Source organism: Dipodomys merriami, unplaced genomic scaffold, assembly GCF_024711535.1.
Source record: "Dipodomys merriami isolate MVZ:Mamm:240054 unplaced genomic scaffold, mDipMer1.0.p SCAF_3, whole genome shotgun sequence".
Taxonomy (NCBI): domain Eukaryota; kingdom Metazoa; phylum Chordata; class Mammalia; order Rodentia; family Heteromyidae; genus Dipodomys; species Dipodomys merriami.
The window spans coordinates 112,879,152-112,892,680 of NW_027204492.1; the positions used below are offsets into that span (position 1 = coordinate 112,879,152).

Genomic DNA, 13,529 nt, shown 5'->3' on the forward strand with positions numbered 1-13,529 from the left:
TACCTAAACATTCATTAAATTCAGAGAGCTGGTATTAAGGGTAGGGTAAATAGTATATTGTCACTGGCTCTGAGCTCTTGACCCTATGAGCCACAGGAATCAGCTGAATAATGTATACCCCTTTCCTTGAAAAATTGTGGAAGCAATTCCAGAAAGTTCATAGGCCATCTGAAGCCAATTAATCCCCCAACGATTTTGCATTCTTGCATCTGTAGAATTGATGCATGCTTTACTTTTAGGGTAGGTAAAAAGGAATAAGTTCACTGGGAACTAGAATTTAACTATGTATACGAAAGCATGTTTGTAACATTATTCACACATCCGATTACCTGGGTGTACAACACACTGAAGATAAAGCCAGACTGGAATGCTACAGATAACAATATGATAGGAGAACTAGAAGAAATAATTTGTTAATATATTTTTGGTATATAGGTTTGAGGCCAAAGGCAGTAGCTCTTAAATGTTGTGGGCCAAGCTATTTAGATTTAGGAGAGTATTTGTATCTGTGTCTGTGTCTGTCTGTGTCTATGTTGTATCAGAAGGAGTGGGAGAGAGGATAGGGAGGGAGGTAGAGTGTGCGTGTGATTAGGAGGGTATTTGTGTCTGTGTGTCAGAGAGAGACAAAGATAGGAAGATAATATGTAAGTATACATTGTAAATAACTCATAGAACTAGAACATTAAATATGTATATAGTGGGAAATAAAAGATTTAATCTCTAAATATTCCTTTTGCTTTTGTTATACATAAATCAGTGTGTATGCATATATGCATGTGTTCATTTTTGGCATGATAGACACTAACCTTTTAATATTGCTTGTCACTTTCCAGGGTGGACAAGTTTCATTTATACCATATCAGGAGATGTGTATATTGGTAAGTTCACGGTTTATCATTTTTGGGTTCAATTGCAGTTTAATTGAAATTAGCAAAGAATAAAAGATATATTGAAAGCACTTTAAACAATTAAATAGTAGGCCTCCAGCCCTTTCTTCCCTTTTATTTGTTTTTGTTTTGTGTTTTGGTACCAGTCCTGGAGCTTGAACTCAAAGCCTTGTGTTTTTACTTGGCTTTTTCCACACAAGGTTGGTTCTCTACCACTTGAGCCATGTTTCCTAATCAGCCCTCTCTTTATCCCAGGAACATAGCACACCAGGGCAGGGGGCCTTAGAGCTCTGAGGATGTTCAGTGAGGAGGCATGAGGAAAGTACACAGACAAAAGACTCAGGCTTCCTGATGTATGCTGACACCTCATTAAGAGGCCAGCAACTCTGTCCTGATAAAAGGACAGAGCTTCAGTGTGCTCTAGTTAGAGTAGGAAGTGAGGTAGATAACCTCTGCTCAAGGCTAGAAGGCTGGCAGAACTATATCTTTAAACCAAATATTCTCCCAAATAGTTGGAGAGTATTTGAATAGTTATTGATTTAAACCATTGTACACATTAGCCAATAATTTCCTGAGACTTTTCTTCTGGATTTAACAGTTTGAATTTACTCTTAATATGGTTTAAATGGACTTGATTCCTCTTTCTTGGAATAGCATTTCAATTATAGGTCAAAAGCAACAAGTATTTATGTTAACATTCAAGAAAGTATCAAAAAGACCTCTCAGTAGGACTTTAAGTCCCCATGCACACAACATTAAAATGTTAACTATCTGGAAAAGATAATGTTATCGCTTGTTTTTTATGATCTTCTGAAAAGCCTAAAACTCACATAGAATTTTATAAAAACAGGAAAAAAATTATGTAAGCAACACCCCTAATTTATGATTTCAAGAGCAATAAAATAATCTGCATGAATGGAAAGTAATGAAAAAACACATAAAATCTAAGGTGGTAAGGGTTTCAGAAATGTTTATGTAGAATTAGAAAATGTGTGGGGCTTCTGGGCATTTACCCAAATGATCACAAACAAGGCTATACTAAAGCTACCAGTACAACTATGTTTATCGCAGCATTATTCACCATAGCTAAGATATGGAACCAACCCAGATGCCCCTCAGTAGATGAATGGATCAAGAAAATGTGGTACAGATGTGTGTGTGTGTGTGTGTGTGTGTGTGTGTGTGTGTGTGTGTGTGTGTGTGTGTGTGTGTGTGTGTGATGGAATTCCATGCTTCCATCAGAAAGAATGACACCTCCCCATTTGTAAGGAAATGGAAAGACTTGGAAAAAATCATATTAAGTAAAGTAAGCCAGACCCAAAGAAACACAGGTCCATGGTTTCCCTTATTTGCAATAATTAGTATACATTTAGGATAATCTTAGCAGATGAGCAGCTCAATAGCTATGACCATATAAATGAGGCTAAGCAAAATGAACTCCAAGCCATAGACATAAGAGGTTTTTCTTTGTTGTTGTTTTTAATGTACTGTGTGATTTCTTGTTTCTTTTGTGTGTTCTTCCCCCTATGGGTTATACCCTGTTATCACTGTATTTGGGTATTGTATATACATGTATCTGAATTAGGGAAGGGAAGGGGAACAACAGAATGGTGAGACAAAGGGCAAGGGGAACCAATGCATAAGACTCATAAGACAATATGTTGGAAATGATCTGTTCAACTTGCGGGGCAGGAGATTAGGTGGGGAGGGAAAGTGGGGGAAAAATGAGGGAGGAAGTAACAAGTTTGACAAGAAATGTACTTATTACCTTACTTACGTAACTGTAACTCCTCTGTACATCACCTTGACAATTTAAAAAATGTGTGCAGGAGAGTAGCAAACATTGTATAAAGGTCCAGATAATGAATATTTCCATCTCTGTGGACCATGCAGTGTCGATTGCCATCACTTGCCTTTCCTATATAACCCCAAAGCAGCTACAAACAAACATAAACAAGTAGCCAAGCTATTCCAATAAAACGTTTTGTGAGTTTGATGTATTTTTCATGTCCTATGAAATACTATTTAAAATTTTTTCAACCACTTCAACAAAGACTTTCTTAGTCTGAGCTCTCTACAAAAATCTCACAACTAGTTTTGACCTCAATGACATTGAGTGGAGGATAGAGGGGAGAAAGTACAATAAGTAATCATCATCCAAACCTGTATCACTTTATTTTCTAACAGACCTTTAGTCCCAGAAGTTAATAAGTGGAAAGTGGGACAATTTTTATTGTAAGAGAGACTTATCCATCCACTTGTTGTGTTTTCTTTAAAAATCAAACTGTCATGATTTATTCAACCTTTATTCCACACAGCAAGTATGTAATGTAAACACTGATGCATGAAATAAAACCCAAGGGTTAAGAAGACAAACGAATTGAACAATACCATGGCTTCACTGTTGCTTCCTGATTTCATTTGTAGCATGAATCACGTAGTTAAATAGATTGGAATAACTGAGGGCAACATTCAGACTTACAGACACACCAGCAAGTTTCTGCTATCCAACAATGCGATTCAGAACATCTCTCTGCTGCAAAATGAACATTAAAGCTGAGCATATGTCCATTTACTCAAAGCATTTGATGTGGAAGCAGAAGAATAGATGAACACGTGATCTTTGCTTGCCTATGGAGGTAAAGTTTAACTGTGCCTCATTTAACCAGATTAAAACCATTTGGGACAGGCCAGAAGACCATGCAATCACAGTGATTTCTTAATTCAGTAGATCCCAGGGAAATACAAAACACAACAGGGGATTGCTTCTGGTATCTCATGCTGCAGAATCACATTGGGGTTTCAGAGCTGTTTCCCAGAACTCCAGACCAGGAAAAATGACTTAAATAAATGGTTCTGATCAAGAACCACCTTGATATAAAACCCAAGAGTCTGCCTCTGACATTAAATTCGGTAATAAACAGTTTGGCCTGCATTTTTCCTTGATTATCCCAAGAGATTTAAAGTACCTATGTTTGATTTTTTTTTATCAGAGGACATTGAAAATAGATGCCTACCACATAGCCCCAGCCACTTGTTTTTCTTGAAGTGAGACTGGATTTTCTTGAGTCATCTCTGGTCACAGGCCTCGTCCTCCCTTGTGATCATAGCTCTAAGTGCAAAAAACATCTGGCAGGAGATATGGTTGCAGCCTGTAGCCTTGGAGCAAAGTTAAATCCGTTCAACACAAACTGGACCATGGAGTAAATTCAGCTCAGAAAACTGGTCTCTTAGGACTCTAACTAATGAGCAACAAGCCAAATGACCTCATTTGAATTTTATCTCCTTCCTTTCCAACCCACCTGCTAATAGGGGTGTTGATGAGAATAAGAAAAGGGCAAGAACTAAGCCCCAGAAGTAAAGAAATGACAAAACATCTATTGAACATGTACTGACTTCACATGTCTAGAGAGAATTGGGAAAACACTTGCTGAGTTTACTGTGTCATTTTAATTTTGCTTATAAAACTAGAATGACAGGAGCTGATAAACAAGTAATTGTCTTTTTAAAAATGTCCAGCAACCTCTGTTCGATTAAAAGTTGATGACATATAATTAGTGAGTTGGGCTGGAATAAATAGACTGCAAACTTGGTTGAAAAAAATTTCTGGACAGGCTGAATAAAATGGAAATCGATGAGAGTCATTGAAAAGATTGACACAAGAAGTAAGTGAAACTTTGCATGATGGACAATGCCAGTCAGCTAACTGCTTGCAAGGGCATTCAAATACTTTCAATTCAAGGTAACTATAGTGGGACCATGTAACTTTCTTGTAATAATATCATGAAGAAAAGAAGTTAACAGAGCAGAAACGAGTAAATTCAACATTTTCTTACTGAGATTCATTAGAAAGTACTTATTTTATGCCTTTCCAAAGTCTTTGTAGATTTTTATACACTTGCTTTTTTCAGCAATGGAGAACCTGCTAAGTTGGTGGTTCAATGACAGAATCCATTCATAGACATCTTATATGGAGGCAGAAAATTCTTTGAGCATCCCTCACCTGGAGCGTGTGCAGCATATGTTAAAAAAAATTAAAGAGGGGCTGGGAAGGTGGCTCAGTGGTAGAGTGCTTGCCTTGAATGCATGAGAACCTGGGTTCCATTACTCAGCAAAACATAAGCAGAAACAGCCAGATGTGGCACTGTGGCTCAAGTGGTAGAGCGCTAGCCTTGAGCTGAAATGCTGAGGAACAGTGGCCAGGCCCAGAGTTCAAGCTCCACTACTGGCAAAAAAAAAAAGCCAAGTGCCAGTGGCTCACACATGTAATCCTAGCTACTCAGGAGGCTGAGTTCTGAGGATCACAGTTCAAGCCCAGACCAGGCAGAAAAGTCCATAAGACCCTTATCTCCAGTTAACCAGCAAAAAGCCTGAAGTGGAGCTGTGACTCAAATGGTAGAATGCCAGCCTTGAGTAAAAAAGCAAAAGGATAACACTCAGGCCCAAAGTTCAAGCCCCAGTGATGGCACAAAAAATTAAAATGCAAAGAAAAACAATGTAATCATGAAGCTAAGATATCCTACGGATACTAATTACTTAATCCATTCCATGAAGTTAAGAAAATAACGCTACAAATCAACACTACACATCAATGCAAAGAGCAAAAGAATATAGCTTGTCAGTTTGAATGCCAGTCTCCTTAAAGGACCAATACCAACACATGGTTGGTACTTAAAAATGTATTTAACAATATGAAAATATAATCTGTTATGATTGAAATGAAAGGTAACTGGCTTACAATGGCAGTACATTGTTCACACTTACTAAAATCAGTAGTTATTCATGCTTAGTTTGCACTCAACTTTTATATTTGTGATTCCAAGTTTGACACAGTCATTGGATCTTACAGGTAGCTTCCTTCCTGTAACACGCGTAGGCTTACCAAAAAGTCCTTTTTAATTCCTTCCCACCTACTAAACCCACCAGATTGACTAATACTCTTCGTTCTGTGGTGAATATCTTGCAACGGGTGCCTGGACACCCAGAATGGTCAGCTGCTCCCATCAGCTGAGCTGTAGCAAATTCACAGGTAGTTGTGTTTCTTTTCCATCTGTTTGTACCAGTTGTAGCAATACTTGCAATTATGTAATTTCATTAGATAACATATAAATTAATAGAGAGATGGGCTGGGAAGGTGGCTCAGTGGTAGAGCGCTTGCCTTGCATGCATGAGGCCCTGGGTTCGATTCCTCAGCACCACATAAGCAAAAAGAAAAAAGCCGGAAGTGGCACTGTGGCTCAAATGGTAGAGTGCTAGCCTTGAGCTAAAGAGCTGAGGGACAGCGCCCAGGCCCAGAGTTCAGGCCCACGACTGGACCCAAAAAAAATAAATTAATTAATTAATTAATTAATAGAGAGAAAGGTAGGTAGACAGATGTTATTTTCAGAACAAGAGAAATATTTAATGAAAGTGAACTGTTACAGAAATGCCTTCAATTAGCCAATGAGGGAGATGATAGTGAATTTAGTGAACACAAATATCTAGAAGGATATTTAGATGGTACATTGTAGGTAAACTTTAAAAAGAAAGAGAATGCTTTTTTCAAGCCAGCTAGCCCATCCATCTGAACTATAAGATTCTCAGACAAATGAATGTTTACACTTCAAAGTCTGAGTCTATCTTTTTCCTTTCTTTAAATTTAATTTTAATTTTAATTTTTTGTGAACATACTGTACAGAGGGGTTACAATTACATGGGCAAGATAATGAGTACATTTCTTATCAAGCATTGCAGCCTCCTCCTTTGTTTACCTTTCACATCCCTTCCCAGCCTCCCCCCGCCCCTCCCCCCAATCCCCCCATCCCCCCATCTTTTTCAATTAACAGTCTTCAATCAGATAAAAGCATTTCAACTACATACATAAAATTGAGAATGTCAACTGTATCATGAAACTACCATGAGACAGAGAATAATTGGGACAGTAGTTCCAAGAAGAAAAAGAGTAAGAAAGGTCAAACTGTAGCTAATCACACATTGAAGACAGAGCATTAACTTAAAAACAGGTTTTAAAATGTTTTGAGGAAGTAGAGCTCTTGCATAAGTGCTAGAGTGCCAGCTTGGAATGAAAAGCTAAGAGTGCCCAGGCCCTGAGTTCAAGCTCCAATACCACAATACCACTACACACACACACACACACACACACACACACACACACACACACACACACACACACACACACACACACACACACACACACACACACGGAAGATTGATGAAAGGGGTCGTATTGATCAAGATGCATTGTACTTATAAATGTTGAATGTTGACTGATAATCCCTTTGTACAATTACATTAAAAATAAGTATTTTGACCTTTTATAACTTTTTAGGCAAAAAATTGCAATTACATTGTCTTTGGTTCAATTTTCCGTAGCTGTATTATTAGATTTAACATTCCTGGCCAAGCTTCCCAAATGGAAACTATTTATTATCTGATTTGGCTCTACTTAACCTTGAAAGTAGTTAGAAACAATAGGATATATTTTCTTCAAGACTTATTTTAGGTGCAGGAGAAAACCAGATGGGTAAAATATCACAGGAATGGCCTAGAATTGGAGCTGGAGTCAGGCTTAACTTTCTGTGACCCTGTTTTAAAAGATTTCCTACAGTGGGTGTAGCTCAGATGGTAGGGAACTTGCCTAGCAAGCAAAGGCCCTAAATTCAATCCCTAAAACCTCAAAAAAGAAAATTGAATATAATACCCAGAAGGTGGAGGTACACATAAAAGCATGAACCTAGAAATCTGACTCTAGTTTCTACAAAGAAGGTCTAACTTATGATTGGACATTTCAAATGGCTCCTTCAGGATCAGCCCCATGATCCCTCTCATGTATGAGCAGAGAGGATGGGCAGAAGCTGCATTCCATATAAAATTAGAATAAGAACTCTTTGGACAAGCTGACTTCTTTGTTTCTAACCAATGAACATTGTAGTAAAGAACGCTATTCTGATGGTGATACCAAAAAAATACCAATTCTCCTCCTCCTCCCCCTCCTATTCCTCCCCCTCCTCCCCCTCCCCCTCCCTCTCCTCCTCCTCCTCCTCCTCCTCCTCCTCCTCCTCCTCCTCCTCCTCCTCCTCCTCCTCCTCCTCCTCCTCCTCCTCCTCCTCCTTCTCCTTCTTTATCATCACTGTTGTTATTATTGTTTGGGGTGTGAGCCAATACTGGGACTTGAACTCAGATTTCTCTTAGTTGGCTTTTTCACTAGTTCACTTTTTCACAAGTGATACACAGTCATTGGCTCTTACAGGTAGCATCCTTCCTGTAACACGTGTAGGTTACCAAAAAGTCCTTTTTAATTCCTTCCCACCTACTAAACCCACCAGATTGACTGATACTCTTCATTCTGTGGTGAATATCTTGCAACGGGTGCCTGGACACCCAGAATGGTCAGCTGCTCCCATCAGCTATCACTTGGCCCATACCTCCACTTCCAGGCATTTGCTGGTTGATTGAAGATACATTTCATGAACTTTCCTACCTGGGCTGGCTTTGAGATACTGTCCTCAGATCTCGTCTCCTGAGTAGCTAGGATTACAGGCATGAGCCACCAATGCCTGACTCAATTCAGTATTATTTTTTGAGTGCTACCTTTTGTCACTGCATTAAAGCAGTATCATGAAGTCAAGGTGCATGAAACCAGCTGCCTTGTATGTATGCAATTTGGTTAATATTTCATCTGTGAACTTTAGTATGAAAGAGCTGAAATCATATCCCCTGAAGACACACTCCCATAACATGTAGGGTATGTATTCATTGTCTTATAGCTGTTGTTCAATAGCTATCCAACTTATTTTCCAGTTGAATTATTCCCTGGTTTATTGTGTTGGCCTCTCATAAGACTTTGGATTATTTGTATGCAAGGAATTTGTTTTTACATGTTTATGTGTTTCCCCTAGCAATAGGTCATTTTAGAAGCTCAATAAATATGTCTTGGTGTGAATTATTGATGGCATTTGACAATTTTCTATGTATATTTTTTTCTTTGTTTCTCTTTTTGTTTTTTGGTGGTACTGAGGTTTGAATTCAGAGCCTTGTACTTGGTATGGATGCACTCTACCACTTGAGCTATGCTTTCAGCCTCTAAATATGCTTCTTTCTTATGGACATGTAATATCAAAGACTTTGCATATCAATTGAACAATTTGAGCATGACAATAAAAAATTATGTGAAAGCAAAATGCAGGATTTACCTCCCTATTCTTCCCTACACTGAAAAGCAACAAGTTTTGTTAATGGTAACAAATAGAGTCAACAAGAGATTTAAGGAGATTCTGAAGTTTGTTATTTCTAAAATTGAAACCAATATTATGATGCTAAGTAGTTGGCCAAACGTGTGGTCATAGGAAAAATATATAGTAATAAGTACTAAAGTTAGTGGGTCATATTTTTGTAGGTCCTGATGATGCACAACAAAAAATAGAACCTCATCACACAGCAGTGCTTGGAGAAGGTGACAATGTCCAGATAGAGAACAAGGTAAGAATGGAAAACATTATATTTTCTTTTTTCTTTTCTTTTCTTTTTTTTTTCTTTTTTTTTTTTTTTTTTTTGGTCAGTAATGGGGCTTGAACTCTGGGCCTGAGCACTGTCTCTCAGCTCCTCAGCTCCAGGTTAGCGCTCTACCACTTGAACCACAGTACCACCTCCAGTTTTCTGGTGGTTTATTGGAGATAAGAGTTTCACAACCTTTCCTGTCCAGGCCAGCTTTGAACTGCATCATCAGATCTCAGCCTCCTGAGTAGCTAAGATTACAGGTGGGACCCACCGGCGCTTGGCTAAAAGTTCTGTCTCCTTTTTTTTTTTTCCATTTTTTAAATTATATATTCTGTCTTCTGAGAACATATATAATGATGATATAAAGCTAGAAAATTTGTCTTCTTTGGGGAATATATTATACAACAGATTTTCTGACCCCATTCAATACTTTTTCCTATTTCTGTTTGTTTCTTTTTTTAATTTTTAAATAAGTTTTTATTGTGAAAATACCATACAGAGGGGTTACAATTACATGAGCAAGGTAATGAGTACATTTCTTATCAAGCATTGTTGCCTCCTCCTTTGTTTTTCCCCTCCCATCCCTGCCCTTACATCTCCACGACTACATTCTCCCTTTCCCCTACCAAAGTTGTAAAGTTCGTTTTTCGACATAGCATCTTGTATATCATTGTGGCAATGGGTCCACCTATATCTCTATTTAAACAATTTGTTTTTTCCCTTCCCCTCCCCAAATTATACCAGCATCAAATGCAGTGAAAAAAGGGGTAATACTGTGGGGGAGGGACATACAAAGCAACAATCACCTTATAAATATGTTAGAAACAATAGCAAGAAAGAAAAAACCACTTGTGTCCTTGTGTCCTTATCTTGGGGCTCATTAATGTTCTACCTATATCAAAGTAATTCCTAATATTTAGGAATCATATAAAGAACACATGGTTTAGTTCTACAAACTTGAATCTGGAAGCAATACTTCTTCATTGTAAAAGTGAATTATTTTGCTTTTAGCATAAGTAAAAGTAGGCACACACTGTGACAGTATCAATAAGATCTGCATGGTCACCTAGAGCCCTCTGAAAAGAATCCCCATTGTGAACTGAGACTAGTATGTCATGTGTTTTAAAGTTCTTTTTGACAGACCTCTGCTTTTTAAGTAACATTTCTAATATTTAAGGAGGCTTGAGAGGTATTTTTTAAAAATAAATTTCCAGTTTCCTTTTATGTCTGTTTCATTCTGTTGAGCAGTTCACTGACCTTCACTACAGTCTATTTATTAAGTCATCTGAGTGCTTTGTGTCACTCTGTTAAGGAGAATTGAGATCATTTTGCAAAAGCTCCTGAAAAGATAAATTTTGAAACGTAGGGATAAGAACTATTTCAGTGTACAGGTGACTGATGGAGAGACAGTCTGACCTTCTCCCAGCTCTCTGACCCCGGAATGATTGAATATAGAGGGATTTTTTTTTAGGAATTATTGTACCTTAGCTCACTTTCCTGACAGCTCACTTTCCAATACTTTAATAATCTGCAGCACCTCTATGAACTCTAAAGGAAAAGGAAAAAAGAAATCCTATGAACACCAGATCTCAGAATCTGTGCCCTCTAATATTAAGTCGAACCATATCAAGTCACCACTTTTGACCTATAGAAATGGTAGTTTCACATATTTCAACCCAATACAGAAAGGAGGCATGGGAGTTATACACAGAGCAGAATCTGCAGACATCAGCTTAGTATATAACAGTATGCGGTTTTGTTTTTTTTTTTAATTTTATTTTATTTGAGAACATACTGTACAGAGGGGCTACAATTACATGGGCAGGATAATGCATACATTTCTTACCAAGCATTGCAGCCTCCTCCTTTGTTTACCCTTCACCTCCCTTCCCCGCCTCCCCCCTCCCCCCACCCAATTATACCCCCCTCCCCCCCCCACACCGACATTGTAAAGCTGGTTTTGACATGACATTTTGTACTTCTCATTGTTGCAACAGGTCCACCTGAATCCTTAAACGACTTGTTTGTCCCCATCTCCTCCACATGTTATACTGACATCAAATATAGTGAAAGCGGGGGTTACACTGTGGGGGAGGGACATACAAAGCAACAAAGAAATAATCTTATAAATGCGTTAGAAACACATGCATGAAAGAAACGAAAACATTAAAATACAGTATGCGGTTTGACTCAACAACCTCCATTCTTCCTAGACATTATCTAGTACATTACAGATAATAAAGATGTGGGAGGTAAAACAAAACACCAAAAAGAAAGTGATGAGGAGAACCAGAAGGACAGGGAGACAGCCAGAACAGAAAAGTATACAGCCAGAAGTCAGCAATCCCCTGACAAACAGCACACACCCCCAAAGGGACATGTGCAATTCACATAAAGAAGCATAGCCTGCACTCTCAAAACCTTAAAAAGATCTTATGGAGAAAATGCTATTTGAAAGCCAGGCACCAGTGGCTCACACCTGTAATCCTGGCTTCAATTAACCACCAGAAAACCAGAGTTGAAGCGGTGTCTCAGAGTTGTAAAGCCCTAGTCTTGGGAAAAAGAGTTCAGGGATAAAGCCCAGGCCCTGAGTTCAAGCCCCATAGCCAACAACAACACCAAAAAAAAACCTATTTAAAATAATTCACATTTACCTGAGTACAGGTGGCTCACACCTGTAATCCTGACTATTCCGGAGGCTGAGATCTGAGGATTGCACTCAGAAGCCAGCCTAGGCAAGAAAGTCCGTAAGATCCTTTTCTCCATTTGACCATCAAAAATCCAGAAGTGAATCTGTGACTCAAGTGTAGAGTGCTAGCCGTAAGAGGAAAAGCTAAAGGACAGCACATAGAGGCCCTGAATTCAAGCCTCAGTACTGGCATAAAAACTCTTATTTAAATAGAACGTGTCTCTTATACCCATAGTAAGTAGAAACTCCCCCTTAGATTACAATAAGAAAGAGGCTGTAAAAGTTTAAATCTTGGCTTTGCCACATTGTCAGCTGAATCTCTGGACATGTCTCTAAACCTTTCTGAGCTTCACAAGCTTTGTCTTTGAAATTGAAATAATTGAAGCCAAGTGCACAAGATTTTTTTTAGAATATTTGAGATTACTTACATTAAAAGTCTATTCCAAATCTAGCATAGAGGAGAATAAGTGATATTCAATAGGCCAAATCCAAATGTGTTTTTCTAAATAAAGTGTTACTAAACTATAGCCATTACCCATTCACTTGCTATTTTCTACCTATTGTTTCCTACCATAAAGGGAAAATTGAGTTGTGACAGAGATTGAATGAGCCACAAAATCTAAAATTCTCCTGACAAGGAAAGTTTACCAGTCCCTGGCATAGTACATTGCAAAATAGTAGTAACTGGAAAGTTTGCACATCCAAAGGCCTAATTTGACAGACAGTCATCCCACATACATGTTATTAGGTTAGGTTTAAACCTCAGGCCCAACCAAAGGGTACTTAACAGCTTCTACAGTCCTATTCAGTCAGGCTCTAGGCTAGAGTTATCCTCATGTGGAACCAGTCTTAGCCTGAAGATTCAATCAGGAGCCAAGATGTGACTTCCTAGTATAGCACTAAATTGTGATCAAGAATAAGATACTGATTTAACCCCTGACTTCCTTCGCACTGTTTTCCTGCAATTTTACTGTGTCATCAATTATCACACCCATTTCCATCATCTATCAGCAATGTAGGCAATTTCCTCTAGAGTGGCCAGTCTCTAGGACAGGAAAAGAATGCAAGAATAGGATTATGTAGGAAGTCATGCCTTCTCTCTTCCCCAGGTTTCTTTTCTCCATCTTAGCATTTCTTTGAGTTATCTTCAGTTAGCTCAGACTTGAGCAACCCTTCCTTACTCAGGGGTACATCACCTTCTGTCATTATTCCAAAGTTGGCTACAGCAGATAGCAAAGTCATGAGGTCTTGGTTTGTGTTACCTTTAAATATCTTTGGGTCAGAACTTTTGATTTTTTAGAGGAAATCTGAGCCACATGACTTCAAAACAGACTTAAATTTTAACCAGTTTCATAGATTAGCATGACCCCCAGGCTACTCTGACGATTAATCCTGGACTGATACCAGTCACCCTGGTACAGCCTCTATTTCAAGGGCTCAGGCTCTCTTTGCTACTT

General features: G+C 38.5%; 1 protein-coding gene across 2 annotated transcripts in view; it reads left to right on the forward strand.

The window, feature by feature from the left end:
- Positions 1-13,529, forward strand: part of Pir (pirin) — a 74,032-nt gene that overhangs the window by 52,210 nt on the left and 8,293 nt on the right. For both annotated transcript variants that reach the window (XM_070039289.1, XM_070039290.1), the window contains exons 7-8: positions 834-878; positions 9,283-9,365. In XM_070039289.1, coding sequence (XP_069895390.1) covers positions 834-878; positions 9,283-9,365 — 128 coding nt within the window. The remainder of the gene's footprint in view (positions 1-833; positions 879-9,282; positions 9,366-13,529) is intronic.